Consider the following 18244-nt stretch of genomic DNA (forward strand, 5'->3'; position numbering starts at 1 on the left):
CAGGTCAGTAACCGAGTGAGCACCAAGCGCTTCTTCCCTTGGCAGTTGGGAATCCACGTTGTTAGACAGTGGAAATGTATTGGGAGTGTTAGCTTCCTAACCACAAAAAAATCTCTCAGAAAATGACTGTTTCCTGTCTTGACTAAGGAGACATTAATTTCAGTGGCATGTGCAGTAATGTTCATTCAGGACTGGCCACAGGTGGTCAATTATTCCTCTGCCTGTCTAGAAGAAGCATGTTTATTCCTCATAATAAAAAGTATTAGTACAATACAGAGTTTATTGCTCAATTAGGAAAGTGACATGCAAAGAGTTACAGCCTCTTGTGGAGAATACAGCTAGAAACAATTTTTTGCAGCGAGAAACGAATTTTTGCAGCTCAATGAAATACCACCCTCCTCCCCATCAGACACACAAAAACTACACAACTTAAGAGCCAACTGACAGGTATTTTGGGACCAATATTTAACTAGCCTGTACAACCAAATATTGTATTGTACATTAAAGCTCTAGACTATAATTGTGTTCCTTTCTCTGTTTAAAACATTTCTAATTGATCATTCAGGCACTGATTAAAAAAAAAAGCACAGAACTGAATTTTGGTCCTGAGCATAAACAAAGCTGTGCATTGAGCAGAATTTGATAACACTGTATACATGCACACTTTGATCACTTTGTGGGATCCACACTCACTGCTCTGCTTGCTTCAGTTACTATGCATTGCCTGGGCAGTCAAATTGTTTTTAAATACCTAAAAGTAAACCTTGGAACCTGTTTTCTCCTATTGTGTCATATAATAATGCATAATAAATGAACTTCTCTGCAAATACCAAGGGTCCTCTTGTTAGCTATTTGGAGTAAAACACAACATTAAATAATAGATATCGCTTTGCACTTCTAACATTTTAATCTCAATCTCAAATTGCATGCAAAGGCAATTAAATGACAGCATCCACGTTTCAAAGCTGGAGACCAAATATCTAAACACAATGTTAGCAGATAGCTAACTTCAAGCATACTAGCAGTCCCTCTGCTTGAATTGAACGGCTCTATGTGCAAGCTTGAAGTTAGACACATGCAGAAATACACAGTTCAACTGATGGCTGTAGCTATCAAAAATGTAGGTGTCATATGGCAGGCATTTATCTAGTTAATGAACAGATATAGGCACATCTAAAGGTGGTTTAACCAATCCTAAATCAGCACCTAATTATTTTGAGCAAGTCACTCTCTAGAAGTACTTGCCTTCCTCTGTTAACTGTCAATGGGACCTAGCGAGAGAGTCCAGCCCAGATACCAAATACTGAGATGCTACAGCTAGGCATGTGAACCGAACCGTGTCCTAAACCAAAGGGTGCTGTGGAACTGGGAAGAAATGTGGCACGGCTGAAAACCAGACTGAAATGTGGACCCAGCTGAAGCTCAGACTGAAACATCCATTGCCTCACTGTGAGTGCAACTGAGAGCAACGTCAGACCACCTGAATCCCACAGGAGTGTTATCCTGAGGGATATCAAGCACAAGGAGACAGAAAAACAGAAGTAACCTCCGGCATGATGAAGGTTTCACTGAAGTTGTTGATGCTAGTTTGGCACAAGGCGTACAGCGTGGAAATAATTCAGATTACGATGAGCGAAATGGACCCTGCTTCTAAAGAAGAGCTTTGCTCAAGATATTGCTGCACATTGATCTGCATCTACACCCACCGGAAAGACCCCAGCCTGCAAATGAAAGCATGAACAAGAAAACTTTGTGTAGGGAAAAAGACATTTCTTCCCAGAGAGAGAGACAACAGCACACTGAAATCACACTGTGCAAGACAACATTTATAAAAATGTTGACAGATATCATCCCCCATTTGACTTATGGAGCCATCAAAAGCTCACTTCCACAGAGCATTTTTGGACCCTTTAGTTGACTAAATCACCAATTTAGAATCTGTCAGACTTCATTATGCAGATTAAGAGTCTGTGCTTGGTTTCATTTGTTATGCATTAATAAGAGAGCATTGGTGACTATCCTCTCGCACAACCAACGCCTTTCTGCCATTACATAGTAAATTTTGTTCTTTCTAGCGTTCGAAAAAAACCTCAACAAAACAGCAACACGGCTTAGTTGCTATGCAAAGACTTAGAGCCACTGCATAGGGATCAGTTCCAGAGTTTGGTTTGATTCGAACCAAGCCAGGCAAATTATGCCTGGATGTGATCTGACGAAGTTTTTCTGCTTGCCTGTTTCTCTCGTCTAGAGGTGAAGCGTGTGCTCAGGCCAGACCAGCCCCAGGATCCCCACAACCCTGCGCGATCCCGATGCGCGTTTACTGCCTTCCAACTCGATGCCTGGTGCAGTTAAAATACTCGGTACCAACAGGCAGATTTATTATGAATGCTGGTAGGGATCTTTTTTCTCTCTCATTGACTAGATGTGACTCAAAAAGTTAATGGTAATTGCTCTCATCTTCATTTAGCAATGAGAGAGAGAGAGAAATGGGAGCAATTTGCAGATCTGAGAACAGGTCATTACAGGTGTGTTATATTAGTGTATTCATGAGCCCCCTGGGACAGCCATGCTGCGATATCCAATAACTTTCTTAATGTGTAATTACACACCATTGGACTATAATTGATTAATTGAAAAGAGAATGTAGGCAGATGCTAGGCCAAGGCTGCTGCTGCTCATTAAATGAATATGTCCTTGCTTCTTCTTAATTAGTTAAGTGAACTACTCAAAAGCAATTAAGTGAGAACTGAAATTCATTAGATTTTAAGTAATTATTGGTATTAACTTCCATAATAAAATGCAGGATTTATATTTTGGGGTTTTTTTTTCCCATCCCAAAAGCAATATAATACATGTCACTGCTGAGATGTAAAAAAGGTGCCTGCTACAGACAGCAGTGAGCAGTGAGATACGCACTCCTTGCAGACAGATCTTCTTCGGTGTGCCTTCAGATAACTGCGTGGTGTTAATCTGACTTTTGGGGATGTCATTCCTGGAAGCCCTGTACAGTCCTAGGGATTCCCAAAGAGAGGGGGCCACACACTCAATATCCCAGAGCACCCCCAAGCCTCCCTGCAGTCCAGCTGAATGGTGGCCAGGCTCTTCTCAACCCTCCTTCCCATGGGCTGGATCTTAACTCTGAGAAATAAAAAGAGCATGGGCTCCCAATTTTCAAAATCCTACTCTTTTACTGCTGTATGCTGGCTCTCAAAGGGGTCAAAGCCTTCAGACTTTTTTCCTTTTTAATGGGGAGGACAACGCATGCAGCAAGATGAGACATAAGCCAACTGCACCGTTACAGAAAGTCACACTGGTCTACGTAAGCATCTTTTCAGACCTGACAAAACCCGTTCTCATTAACACCCTGCATGAGTGAGAGCCAGGGTCAGAGGTGCAAAAGGACCTGAGCAGCAGGGGACTAAACCCAGTTTTATGGCCTGACCTGTGCTGCAGGTACGGCCGTGCCGAGATGCGGTGCGAGGGACGGCTCCTCCCAGGTAGCTGCCAAGGTGCCCCACGGGCCCGACTGAGTCATCTGCATCTCCTGCACACACCCCAGGAAGAAAATATTTATAGTTCTGGGTGATGACTTTGGAAATTTTATTTCCAGTTTATGTGGAAGGAAATCCGATGAATTTTATTTCACCGCACTTCACTTCCTTTGGAACAAGGCATATCTTTATTCTTTAACGTTCTATAAAAACTGTCTGAATTTTATTTAAATTGGTTATGAATGCCAGTTTCATAAAGCAAAGCCATGATTCACAACTGGTTTTCTTTCCAAGGGATACAAACCTGCTTTTTTTTTCCACTTTTATAGAGGTTTGGGTGGGGGGATGGCTGACAATTTTTTTCAGGCTTTCTTACTTTAAAATTTTTTTAAATCATTATTAAGAAGTAGCCTGCTAAAAAATGCATTTTCAGCTAACAGTTTCTTAACTTTTTACTTGTTTAAATTCTGGGTCAATGAAAAGATTGGTATTTTTGTAAGCCATTTTTGAAAAAGCAATTTTTGAACGAGAATATGCTTAATATGAAAATTATAACTTCAGTAAACACATCAAATAAGGAAAGCAAAGAGTAAAAATAGAGTAATACAACACAGTATTGCAGTGAGGAGAAATTAGGGTTGGAGAAATTATTCAGAGGTCACCAGTAATTGCACATTTATTAATAAAAATTTTAATGCTTGTTCTGGGAAGGAAGATGACAGAATTTCAGCTATAATGGGATTTTAATTATTCCCCTTTTTAACAAATGCATTTTGCTTCTGTTTTGAAATAATAATAATATTAACAGTGATGTTAAAAATTAGAAAACATGTCTACTTCTGAGGAAAGGCAGGCTTGTGCTCACGAAGTGTCAAGTGTCACATCCTAAAATAATGCTCGTGTATTGGTATGAAGGAAAAGGCTAAACTAGAGACACTGGGGTGAAGTTGCTTGCTATTTCTAGCGTACCCGAGGCGAGTGCTGCGGGAAAGGGGATATAGCTCGCTCTTGGCTCTGGGAGGCTGAACACCCACCATTGGTAGCCATGGTCTTTCCCAAATCTGCCCTGTTCCCATTGCCCGTCTTCCCTTGCCGCCTGCCCCTCTCCCTGCCACACCTTTTATTCCATCTCTTTAGCTCCCCGAATCGTCCTCCTTAATTCGGTTCACTGGACCAAAAAGGCGGGGATTACGTACAGCTACTGGGGCTACCAGCCTGCTTGCGCAGGAAGCTGCATCCCTGGCCATGGCGGAGCTTCGTTCCTTTTATCCCTATCTTTTTCCCTCCCTTCTCCCTGCTCCCCATGCTCCTGGGGATTTTATACCTTGTATTTTATGTGTCGCTGGGAACTGGCAGAGACTTACCCTCCTTGCTGCTCAGAAAGGTTAATGGCACTCCCCTGCCCACCTCTGCAGGAGGCGCGGGGAATCCCTCGCCCTCCTTAATGCTGAAGCTAGTGGTCACTCGCTAACCCCGAGTATAAACGGAGTGAGGTTTGGGTCTTATTTCCAGCAGAGCTGCTATCTCAGACTTGCTACGACAGGGTTGTATTTTCTGTAAGTTCCTACGGCTGGTCTCTGATTGCAGCCTTCAGCTTAAATATTATTAATAAAGATCAAGTTTTCTGTACTACAAATCAGCTGTTAGCTGGCCTACAGCGATTTTTGGTCGGAGAGGGGGAAAGATGTCTCAAAGCAGTCATTCGTCTTCTCTTGCCTGCAGAATACAGGGTGTCATTCAGAGCCTACTTAAAGTTAACGGGAGGAATCCTATTGATTTCGCTGGGCTTTGGATCAGAGGTTGTGGAGTCCTGATCATGGTGTGAGTCAAGAAAAAAAAGCATGTTTCTTTAGCAGGATGGTGGTGCAGGACAGGGGAAGGGGGACAGAAGGCCTGAAAGACCAAGGAAACCTCTCAAGACCGCTGAGAAGGTCTGCTGTGGCCCCAGGAACAGGACCCAAACCTCCCAGGTCCGGCCCACGCCGCCGTAATGAGAGCAACGTCCTTCCCTTCCATTCCGGGGTAGAGAAACGTATAATTAAAAAGCAGGGCAAGAAAGACACAGCCCGTGCGCTGGGCGAGACAGCGGGCGCGCTTGTTCTAAACCAGCGTAAGTAAATCTGTGCAGACAGGCACAGCGCCTATCGTTTCCCGGGGACGGCACACCGCGGGGCGGCTGGCAGGCCGCAGCTCTGTATCTGGTCCTGCGCTACCCCGGCGAGACGCCCGTCAGGCCGCAGCGGCCGAGGCAGCCACAGCCCCGCGGGTGCCGACCGGCAGCGGGCCGGGAGGGTCGGCCGGAGGCGGGTGTCGGGGCTCCCCTCTCCCCCTGGGGCTGCAAATCTGCCCGTCGTGGGCCGAGCGCTGCCTTTTTTGCAGTGCGTTTACTCGGCGCCCGCGGACTTCGACAGTCTTTAGGAGCGTGCGTAAGGTGAACGCCACACGGCCCTTCGTCCGGCCTGGCAGCAATTAAGGACCAAAAAAAAACGTGACACTGATTTTGCCTGGTTTGTTGCCCTTGCTTGAAAAGAAACAGAATGCAAGGTTTTTTGGCGGGGTTTTGGGGAGGTTCTTTTCAAAATATTCTGCTATAACTCATGAACAATTTAGTTTTTGAAAATGAAACGTTACAGGCGATTAGTCCACAATATGACCTAAGCCTCACTGTTATTTCAGTCACAAGAAAGGTTGAATTTCATGTGGCCAAGATTACTGAGGGTTTAAGAACATCAGTATCAATTCACTGCTACAATTGCTTTTCTCGATATTTCTGTTCCAGAGCCATAACTGCCACTCTGACAGCTCTCTGTGCCTGATCCAAAGTCCCTGAAACCAACGGCGGGCTCTCTGTCGGCTGTTACGGGTTTTGCACGGCCATTTGCTCGAATCGCTGCATACGCCACGGTGCAGCTGATGGAGCAGCACCAGTTGCTCTCAGACTGCGGTGGCAAACTGAGCAAGAAACTGATGAAATCCATCGGTAAACCACCAAAAGATAGCACCAGTGGTGAGATGCAGCAAATGTCGAGTGATGCTGAAACAGTGCTAGGCACCACCGTGGAGGTTTTACTTCTCGGCAGGCTTGGTACCACTAGCTCCACGACCTGGAGCTCCACAGGGCGTCACAGGTCTCGTCCCCCTCTCCCATCCCACCTCTCCAGGGTGGCGAAATCGCCTCCTGACCGCAAGGTCAGTACCTTAAAGGCTAGATGTGGCCCTGCATCCCTCAGAGCTTGCTAGGCAGCAGTCCCGCTCCAGCTTTCTGGCTCAAAAAGCTCTGCGCATCCCAAAGCCTGGGCCAGGATGAAGGAAGCGTTCTGCCGCTCCCTCTGCCGGTTTGCACCTAACAGGGTGAAGGAAGAGCCAGGGAGAGCTACAAAGGGAAGAAGAGCCTTTGCTTTCTCTCTCCTTGCTGCTAAGAATAAGGAAGCAGCATGGGAGACAAAAAGGGTCGAAAGGCAAGAGAAGGGATGAGCAAAGCTATCTCCCCCTAATTCAGTCCTTTAAAGGCACTGTGATTATAAATGGGTGGAGAGGTATTTTCTTTTAACGCTGAAGCACTAACAGGCAGCGGTGTTGCTTGACACTGGGGCACAGGGAACAGGACAGGTACCTTAAAAAAAAAAGAATTCAAACCTCACTTTCTGAAACCAAAACTCTCATGGCCTCCAAAGAATACCAATATGTATATTTACCTTTAATTTGACTACAACTACAAAACCTACTGGCCTCATCTGACCACAAATATTCTCAGTGCTTTTTAAAATCAGTCTTGAGGGTATGAAATCTTTCCCATATTCCAGTACCATAACGCTGAGGTTAACCTGCCTGCATCCTTGCTGCCCGGTCCGGATGCCCCACATGTGCCATGCTTCCTGACCCTGCCTCTAGTGCTGGAACAGCAGAGCAAAGCAACACGACTTCAACTGAAGCATCAGCTGTAGCTCTGGCTCCTCTCAGCCTTGCCATAGCCTCCCCAAAGGCCTTTTTCTCGTAGGAGAGTATTCTACCTTTCATGTTTCAGTTGTGGTTGTGTTTTCAGAGCTTTCTCTGCCTCTTTTTGTTAGTGATTAAAGATAACTGGCCGTAGGTGAGTTTGCATTAAATCCAAGAACAAGCATGTTTTATTTTGTGTCTTTTACGTAACAGCTGCCAAGCACCAGGACTACCTGATAATTCATCGCATGCTGGACTCACAAATTTATCCTCCCAGAGCAGAACTACTAGGAGCAGGCTTTTTGATTCCAAGGAGAAAAAGATCGTGATTTTACTGCAGGAAAACCATGGATCACAGCTGGGTGTGAGACTGGAAATGAATTTTTTTTCAGGGTGTTTATGTTTAGTTTGGTTATTTGTTTGCTTTACATATAATCCCATAGCGGTGGGTGGTACTCAGATCATCTCCATAAACAAATGATCTGGAAAGCAACCTGGCGTTTAATTTCCTTAACCCATCAAACCCTCCTTTGCTCATACAGCAGCATGCCAATCTGAAACCTTGACTCAATATTCTGGGTAACTGGAGGGAGGGGGGAGGACGAACTGTTGGTTTTTCTTTCCCACTTTTGTTAAAAGGCATCCAAGCATGGCTCTTCCTACCCTGACTAACCTGGGTAGGTGCCAGATTGATTTTTCCTTTCTCTAGGCAATGGCTCAGGAATTTCAGCCGGCTAGAGCCGGGGCTGTGGGCTTTTCACTGGCCTTTTCACTCCAGCCTACCCTTTCTCCGCAGCTAATCCCATCTCACTCCCCACATCCACTATTAGCTGGACTGTACTGCTCCTTGACAATCAGCTTCCAGAGGACTAAATTCTGCCTTTTCCTTCTGGAAACAAAGAGCTGTGCCTGAAAGAAAAGCTTCCAGCCACTCGTGGAATAAGAAATTAAAATCCTGAGGCAGCGCCTATGGGAGAAGAGTGGATGGCTGGCCAAGACAGCATGCTGGCCTGGCTCTTTAAAAATAAATTTGTTTTATGTGGTTCCCGGTACTCATCGTGGGTAGCTAAACTTAAGAAAACATGATTCTCAAAAATACTGAAAAGTTCACAAGGAAAATTTGATGTCCTCACTGACTAGAGCACCTTAACCGCTTTGTTTCCTGTGCTCTACGACAAACGGCATGACACGGTGTATCTGGATTTAGCGCAGGAAGTGAACACGCTAACCTAATCCCATAACTGCACAATGGCTTTCTACACCAACCAAAATCTTTAATTGTCACTGCTTTTCTTGACGCTCAGAACTACCGTAAGCACTTCAGGGGTTTCTTTTGCCTAAATTATACCTCTTTCTTCCTGCTACTTCCTATCAGCTCTCTCTCTCAAAAAAACCCCAAATAGCTGAGTTGTACCTCACTACCCAAATTATCTCCTCTTCTGAGGAGTAAGCAATGAAGAAAGCATACAATTTGTAATACTCTATGTTACTACGCTTTCAAATCTCTCCAAGGACTGAGGAGTTAAAGTGTGTGCCTGTGACCTGGGATGTTAAGATTCAGCCGGTGTAGCACGGCTCTTGCGGGAGAGCCCTGGCACGCAGACCCCAGCAGCAGCACCCCAGCCCCTGGATCCTGCCTGGCAGCACCCTCCCAGCACAAGCATTTCCCAAACAGAGGAGCCTGCGCTTGCCGGAACAAACCTTGCTGGAAAATGGCAGCTGAACCCTAAAGCAAAGAAAGCACTTTTGAGCCGAAGCCTCCAATTTCACCTGACAGGCTATTAACAGTACTTACTCTCAACTGCACTGAGAAAACTCCAAGGATTTCCCGATTCTCAAAAGCATAACCAAGTTTCAGTTTCTTTCATTTAAAAAATCTCAGCTTTTTGCTCAGCCAGCATCTGACTTGCACTGTTAGAATCTGGGTAAGTTTGTACCATTGGGAAAATGTTTTTTTAGAGGAAGCAGCTGTGCCCACTCCTTTCTTTCATATTTTTTTTCCCCTCTCCCCTCCCAAGGAGACAATTCCTAGCATAAACGTAGAAATACTGACTAGCCTTTAGGAGAAAGATGCTGTCTTAATGGCCAGTTCCTGTGAAATTTGCTTTACTCTCAAGCACATTTTAATATAGCATTGTTTCCCAAAAAGTAAAAATACAGAAAGAAAACCACTACCTCACTGTGAAACATGTAGCATCTTCGACAAATAACACTAGTTCCCCCACCACCAAAGCCTAGGCTCAACATCATATTTTCACTGAAAGTTCCTAAAATACATCTTTAAAGATAGCAGAGGTACATATTCATTATTTTTCTACTATTTTTTTTTCACATACAAATTGAGTACAGATTACATCCCTGCCAATTTTGTTTCCAATAGCATAGGAAAAATAAAACTATGACAAATTGCTTTTATTACTTCCTTAAACAAGAACTGAAACTTGTCCAAAAAAGCACATGAAAGACTAACTTGGATGACTTGAGCTTTTGCCAGGTACAGGAGTGATATAATAAAGCAAAAACTTAAATGCATATTAATAGAGGAATAATTAACTGGGCATTAAAAGAGTGCTTGATTTTAATAGCACAAAGAGGGTTAATTGGTTCATTGCTTGCTTGCACTAAAAATAAAGCAGATTTTCAATCGAAATAATACATGACTTACTTATTTTATATCGTGTTGTCTCCTAACTCTAGTCCTGAACTCCTCCAACACCGAGAAGCCCTATTGACTTTGGGGGCATCTTGGTGTGCTGTGATGCTTCGTCAGGCCTGATTTGACCAGTGGCACAGTAATTAAGCATGGCCTTGAAGAAACAGTTTCACTTATTTGGCGCAAGAATTGTGACTGCACCAGGGAATCGCTTTTTGTGTTCGTCTAGTTTCCTCCCCTTAGGACGTAACCCTGCTGCCCCTGAAACCACCAGGAACTTTGCAAGGGGTTTAAGAGGAAGCAGGATCAGGTCTTATGGGTCACGTTGCTTTTGGCTGGGAATAATCATAGTGGGAACAAACTGACCCTTTCTAGTGACACCTGTGGCTCTAAAAAGCGTTGTCATTACCTAACCGGGGTTGGCTCGGCACAGGGGATGCCTGGGCAGTAGGAGAGCCTGTGGGCCCACTGGTGGAGGTGTGGCCAAGATGCTCTGCACTCCTTGGGCTGCTGCCCTCCGGTCCTGGCCTCTCTGATCAACTGCCTGAATCTGGGGGCCAGCTTCGGCACGGGGTTACGTCGGCTCATCAGCTCGACTTCGCTGGATGTCGCACCTGGGACACCAAGATTAGCATTTGGCCCTGCATCCTCTACAGGAGAGGCAGACACGGGTTTTAATGCGGAGGAAACACAGCTTGCTCCTCCACCACCACCCACCTCTTCTATAGTTATAACGAGAAAAAAACGTGTTGTTGTTTCAAAATATAACCCCGTGTTCTGACTCTCCACAAATATTTCCATTTAGCCAAACAATACATTTTACTTAAGTAGGGCCGAGAAGAAAGGCGAATGCGAGGGAGAGATCTACCAATTCATTTAAAACTCTCTTTACGAAAGCCATGCGTGAATCTCTCTTAAATGTATTACAATTCATTCTCTGTTTACTTTAGGCAAACAGAAAAACTCATCGTGGAGCACTCATTTTCGCAAGCTAATCAAGAACATTAGGTCCCAACAGATTCATTTAATAGAAATATAATAGGCATTCCTGCTTGCTTTTAATTGTGCCTAGCTGCAAATGCTAAAATGAACAGCGAATTAACCCTGCCTTGGAACAGAGATCTTTTCACAGCTGATATCGTCTCTCTTACGGCTTGTAAACACTCCAGGCTCCCTGTGTGTGCTTTCCTGGCTTTTGCTCTTTCCCCGCAGCAGAGGAGAGGAGTGGAGAGGAGAGGATGCTCCCGCCTGCATGCAGCTAGGAAGGGGAGGAATAGGAGAGCTCTAAAGGGAGTACTGCGTGTCAGCAGAACAAAACATGGTGCCGCCGCCCAAATACATGGCACAGCTAAAAGGTGGATGGGAGAGTGAGTTTTGGGGCGCCTCGGGGGGGGGGGCTTTTCGTGCATCACCAGCCACTCCCTGCATGGCTCTCCCTGATTTACCGTGTGACACAAGGTAGTACGACAAGGCCATTCATGTGCTGTCATCAAATATAAGAGATTTTTCAAGCAATTTGAGATCTTAAATTGTTCACGGATAGCAGAACTAGCATTAGAACGCTAAACAGGAAAAAAAAAAACCTATCATATTTCATAATGTATGTCATAATGAACAAAAGCCTTTCAAAAAAAAAAAAAACTGTTTTCACTGTGCTAAAGTAACAAACTAGACTTGTTGTAAGTATGTTATTCTTACAAGTAGTTCGCAGTTATTCTTGAAGGCAAGTCTTGGAGTTTCCTTAGCATAGTGCTGCTGGGGAAAATTTTCAGCATGTCCATCTTCATCTCTAGCCTGAAGGGAAATATAATGGCCTATTTAGGGACTTACAAATAATGGAAGGAAAAAAAAAAAATAGCTAAAAGCATAACAGCTCAGATCATTAAAACAGACGGGAATCCCAAAATACAACATTATTAAAAAGATTCTTTAAATACGCAGTACACCTTTTAGATATGAGAACTTGGGATGCTGTTTTCTTACATAGCTTAGGTTGAACATGCAAATTCATTGTGGTGTAATAATTAGAACAACAAAAGACAAACCCAAAATGAAATATTTGAGCTGGAAAGTGTGAGTAACTCAGGGTTTCAATTTACTCCATTGCATTTTTCAGGATTACATTACATACGTACTCGTTTAAACTTTTTGACATGCTTAAGCAATCCCTAGATAATGTACTTGTATTTTCAGTTTAACAGCAAGGCCAAAAAAAATAAATAAGTTTTCATACTCATAACTTACATGTAATACTATTATAGATAAATGGATTCCCCCGCCATGTTTAAGTGAAGCTTTGAAAGGAGCAATCATCTAGTGAGAACAATGATCCTTCAGTCAGATGCGGTCAAAATATTTAATGACAAAGATGCACTAAAAGTTACCAGTTATTTGGAACTACGCTGTTAATTGAGAAAGCTGAAGTTTAAATGGAGACATTACCAGAGCCCATTAGCAATCCTGCTTGCAGATAGTATTTTTCCCTTCTCATCTACAGCGTTTTCTGCTTTGGAGTTAAAGCAAAAGGGAGAAGCAGGTGAAAGGAGGAGTGTCAGCAATACACTCATTACACTGTTCATTTGAGTGACACTTGCACTCCGTTCCGCTCCATCTCATCTGATCCCTGACTGTTCGCTCTCTCCCTCTCGCAGCCTCCCGAAATTCACAGCTGAGCTGTCTCCCTCACATATGGCTTGCATATAATTATGCACATTCCATTTTACACTGCATTAAAATGATGAGCTCCTGGCTCCCTGCCAACCTATTTAAATCAGCCCCTGCCCGAAGAAGCCGGGGAGAGGAGGAGGGCAGAGGGGGGGGACAACCGGAGCCTGGGGGGGGACGAGGGGAGCAGGCGGAGGCGACCGGGCGAGGAGCAGGTAGTCCTGCTCCCCGTCCCTCCAGCTGCCCCCCCGTCCCCGTCCCCCTCCCCGGCGGGGGGTCCAGGGATGCCCGGGTGCGATGCGGGCGCACCTCGGCGGCTGCGGCAGCGCCGGCGTGTCGCTCCCCCCTCGCGCGGCGTGAACTGCCTGTCGTCGTGTGTCACACTCCCGGCGCCCAGGCTTTTTCAGCGTTGGCATTTATGAAAGATATTTACACCTTGTAGGCTCTACGGCTTGTTTGCCTTCAAATAGGCTTCTGCCTCTCCCCGGGGGGGACGGGGTGGGAAAGGGGAGCCGTGGGCTAACGGCACCGGGGATTTTTACGAAAACATGAAGGGATTGCACCTCATCGAAAGCCCGTTGACTCCAGCGGGCTTTGACTTGGGCCTCTGCTTGTCAGCCGTGGGGTGTGAACGAACTCTGCCCAACAGAAAATACCATTTTTAGAAGTGCAAAGTTTGCCCAGAAGTGTGTTTGGAGTAGTACCTACAATTGATGATTATTACAAGAAGCGGGAAGTGGGAAACGAGTTTATTCTGTGCGTTTCCTAGCAGCTTACAGGTATTTTCTTTCACTGCCCTCAATAGCTGCAGGGTGGAAAATGTCTAAAATTTTTCCTTCAAACCACAAGGAAGAGGCAGAGCATTCCTGAGCACCTGAAACGACTTCTATATTGACAAAGGTTTAAATATATTCTTCTAATTATTAGTTTGAAACTGAAACCTCTCTCACACAATAAATCTACTTCCCATGCTGCGTGGAATACAAAGTCCAAATTTGACTGTGTTTTGTAAAAAAAAAACCCAATTCTCATTTTGAAAACAAACTTTGTCTTTTCCTCTTCTCCATGAAAGAATACAGGCAACTCGCTGAAGCTCTTCCAGGTCATCTAGGAGACAACTGGGGGATGAATGCCTTAAAAATGCCTTGCACAAATAGAAATGGACCTGTCAGCTCGGGATCACAGGTGCCAACGGGATGCTCAGTGACAGAGAGCTAGCGAGACGTTGCGTGGGGCACAGGTGTTGTGTAGGGCTCGGAATGCTATTGGTGCCCCCAGACCCCTGAAATTGTATCTTGGCACTATTCTAGACATTGTGCACGTGACGGCTGGCACATTGTAACCTGCCAGTGACCCGTTGGAGCATTATCTTGGTGCACGCACACACCTTGTAAAATGAAATGGATACCAGGGTGTTTGTAATGCATGTGTCAAAATATAGAGACAAACCCCACCAACCTTGACCCGCTTACCAAAATTGCCAGTTACACAAAGATTATTCACCCCTGCTGATGGCAACAAGCCCCCCTCCTTCTGATCCAAACCTTATTTTATTTAACTTCGGATGTCACCAAAATTTCCTAGTCTCAAAACCAGCCTAGCTACATACTGCTATAATTTACTCAAGCAGCAAAGTATACCTAGTTTAGCTAGCTGGTTTCCATTGTAAAAAATACCTATTCTCAGCAGTCAGGGCTAATTCTCCAGTTGCTTTCCATTAATTCATTACTACCATCTTCCAGTTGTAAATAATTTTCAGAAGGAAACACTCTTACAATGTTCAGCACTGTTCTAAGCGTATTAAAAAAGTGGCTCAGAGTTTATCTTGCCATGGTAATATTGTGATACGCCTGTATCTACACTGACTCACTCTCAATCGCTGCTGCACACCAGTAAGCAACTGCCTCAGCTCCCCCGCATCTCGACCTCACTCACAGCAGGCTGGCATCTACAGCTTCTCCATCAGGTCTGCCTGCCATGGGATGTATTTCGCCTGCTATTGTTTAAAAGGAAGCAACTGAAAAAAATCCAAGCCAAACCTGTGATCTTTCTGATTTTTTAAAATGCTTTTAAACTGCTGAAATCGTTACAGAAATGCTCTCATCAAAAAATGTATGTCCAAAACGCTAGATGCAATTGATTGCATATATGCAATATATGGTACAACTGTCCGCGCAGCACATTTTGTTCCAGGACAAAAAAGGCTTGAGCTCCTGTTCTGAGGCCTGGGACCATGGCGAGCGCTGTTGGTTTTATCAGCGCAAACCTGCTGCAACTTCACTGTGGCAGCACCTCTCCCGGGATTTACTGAATCTTCTAATTCAATAGCCTCTACTGGCAGGCAGCCGCCTTCCCGTCAGCTGCATGGGATCCGAGAGGGAAACCTGCCCATCGCCGACCCTTGGGACGCCGGGCTGGACGCTTGACAAAACCGGCGGCACTCACACCGCCCTGGCTACTCCCGGCAGAAGAGAGCACGTTGCCCAAGGAGCAACCTTGGCAAGGAAGATCTAGCGAGGAAACTGCAGTCGACTTGGTGGGGCTGGCTTGGCTGTAAGGTCAGCCTGATGACGGGTTGCGTGGGAAATCGTGGCCTTTAATTGCAGGTTAGATATCAGGAAACCCTTCTTAATGATAGGTACAGCAAAGCGCTGGAGCAGATTGCCTAAGGAGACTGTCAAAGCCCCATCACTGGAGTTTTTCAAGAGCAGATTAGGCAAACATCTGTCAGGAATGACACGCACAGAGTAGCTCCTGACATGGGGAAGCTGGACAGATGAGAACATCTCCCTTCCCAGGTCCCTTTTCCCCTCTGCTTTCTACCATTGAGCTTTGAAGGAAAATGTCAGGAGGGTAAGGAAAAAAAAATTTAAAAAGGAACAGAAAACAGGATCTGAAAGGACCTCTCTGAAAATAGCACAGCATTTGATGTTCAGATATATGTGTACTCATTAATAAGTGCATGATGACAACTATCTTTGGCTACACAAACTGTGCTATCTGTTCGTAAGCCAGCCAGCCTGTATTTGTGAAAGATGCCAATAGTTTGGAAACAGACTATATATTAAGTCAAGATTCCCTTTTTTAACAAGACTGAGGAAGAACAACCTACAGCAGAATTTCCTCCTCTCTGAAGTGCATGGATATTTGTTTCTCCTTATTCTCAGAGAAAAATTATCTTGATCCAGACAGAGGATTTCTTAGCTTCAGTGTAAGTCTTTTGATGAAGCCTTAGCCTTGGGAGAGGAAATCTGTGCTTACATTTTAATATTAAGGGCAGGATCTTATGATAGTGTAAGTCACAAGGCAGGTTGAACAGAATAATTTATTAAGATGGAACTTGTTAATGCAAAGCTTCCACTAAAATGGGACAATGCATTTGTAATGAAATCCTACTGCTCGGTCCACAAAAGTTTAATGCCACTTAACTGAAAACACCTCACATCTATTTTCTAAGAGCAATGGCCACTTGAGTAATGCAGAGTGACAGAATATTAGCTTGCTTACTCAGGATAAAATTGCCACCTAATTTCCATAAATGTCCTTTAAAACAGATGAAACATGGGACCGTTACCCCCAGACACATTAAATGCAGGCATTAGTTGAACGTCTCTGGTAAGACAAAAAAAAAGCTGCGAGAAATTGAACAGCACTGCTATAGAAGTGCAGATAACTGCATCCAGGCTCCCGTCCCGTGGCGATGAACAGAGGAAGTTCACATCACCCTTAATACTATTGTGTCCGGAGGCTGGCCGCAGATGGGAACTGAAAGTCGTGTTTCTGTTTCCACCACAAAGGTTATCTCTCCCTTCACTGAAACTCGAAGGAAATCCTTGGGGAGACCCTAATCCTTGAAATTCTAGTTCCTGTGCATTTCTGTTGTCCCGGATAATCAATTGTCATGCTCTCTACATTCACTGTACCAGCAACGGTAAAAATAGTACTAAACTTCCATCTGTTGAGTATATTCTTCCCAGAAATATGAACGTACTTGCTGTGGGCTGGGGCAGCGGGGTAGCCCCATGTCAGGGTGCCAGGTCATGGCTCCATGCTGGGAGCGGAGCAGGGCCAGGGACGACGGCCCAGATAGGACGTCCCTCGTTCACCAACCCCGCAGTTATAGGAGGGAGTGAGCTCTCGGCTCGGGGAAAGTCCTCCCTCAGGGAAAGCTCCCACTAATGTTTGACAAGAGGTTTGCTCTTCACAAGGATTTCAGGATTTTCCTGATTCGCGGAGTGATGGAATAAGCGGTATTTGTATAAGCTTGTTGCCTCTCTCAGCTGCACTCTATTCACTAATCTCTACAGTTGTAATATTTTGCCACTCCAAGCCTCTAAAATCTTCTCAAGCTTTTTGAAAAAGTCCCAGGTATTTTGAAACATGTCAAAACAATGTTTCATAAAATCTCCCAAAACTCAGATCAGTGAAAATAAAGGACCTAAAATCACACTGGTTGTTTATTGCATCGTTATAATTTACATCCCACTAAAATCGAGGTTATCGCTTTTGTCTGACCTCCTGTGACCGTCCCAAGTTAGAGGTGACCACCCTACCCAACGTCTCCCAGCCCGGGGTCTCTCTGCCAGCAGTGGTTCTCTGCACACTTGGTGGTGGTCTATGGAGAGCTTGCAGGTCACGTGCTACTAACTCCCCTTGTTTCCAGCTGCTAAAATGCATTTAAAGACAGCTAAAAATACATTAAATACTTTCCTAATGTTATTTTTCCATGTAAGCAACTGCTGTAGTCACCACAGGAATGTTATTTGATCGCCAAGGGGAGGGGAAGTGGTCCACGAGACAATCTGTCTACTGGAGGTGATCTACAAAGTTAAAAAGAAATTGGGAATAAGCCCTCTTATAACTTCCTTATTAAGTATGCAGAGGAAAACCAGATGGGCTTTTGCTGACTTCTTTTGCTGCCTCCTCTCCTCTCCCCACACACGTCACCCCAACACGCACACGAACACACGTACCAACACACACGTGCACATCTCCACCCATTATTTAAGTTAGGAATTGAGATCTTGTCTACACTGGAGGAAGTCACCAGTGGATAGACACCAGCCGAACAATATCAGCGCGACAAGCAAAACCCCGGGACTGCGCGTGGCTCCTCCAGGTCCCGAGCAGAGGGTGCACCACTGGAGACAGCTTTCTGCCATTTTGTTGCCTGGGATTTATCCACAGCCTTCCTTGAAATCTCTCCCTGGCACTCAGCTGCTCCTGGCTCCTATATATTACAGTACAGACTCCACAGCTGTGGAGTCCCTTTCACAGAGAGTGAAGTTATATGGTCACTGAGAAGGAGCGAAGATGTCCCTGCAAAGATGCAGTCCCTATGTAGAGCCTGAGGTTCAATTCCCTGCGGGCATCCACAGCAAGAAAAGGGCCCCTATCGTTGGCGTACCTCTTGGTAAGAGCTGCTTATGCTTTACCGTGATATGTCCATCATGTGGCAAATCTAGACCCAAACTCTAACCTTTGTTCAAATTTTAGTTGC

At 44.9% G+C, this 18244-nt stretch overlaps 1 protein-coding gene across 2 annotated transcripts in view; it reads right to left on the reverse strand.

Annotated features, from left to right (window-relative positions):
- Positions 1 to 18244, reverse strand: part of LOC115338694 (sine oculis binding protein homolog) — a 119234-nt gene that overhangs the window by 40721 nt on the left and 60269 nt on the right. The window contains exon 5 of one of the 2 annotated variants that reach the window (XM_030007477.2): positions 11779 to 11874. The exons of the other annotated variant lie outside the window; for it this stretch is intronic. Within the exon in view, the coding sequence (XP_029863337.1) occupies positions 11779 to 11874 (96 nt within the window). The remainder of the gene's footprint in view (positions 1 to 11778; positions 11875 to 18244) is intronic. 2 annotated transcript variants of the gene reach the window in all.

This window comes from Aquila chrysaetos, chromosome 2 (genome assembly GCF_900496995.4).
Source record: "Aquila chrysaetos chrysaetos chromosome 2, bAquChr1.4, whole genome shotgun sequence".
NCBI lineage: Eukaryota > Metazoa > Chordata > Aves > Accipitriformes > Accipitridae > Aquila > Aquila chrysaetos.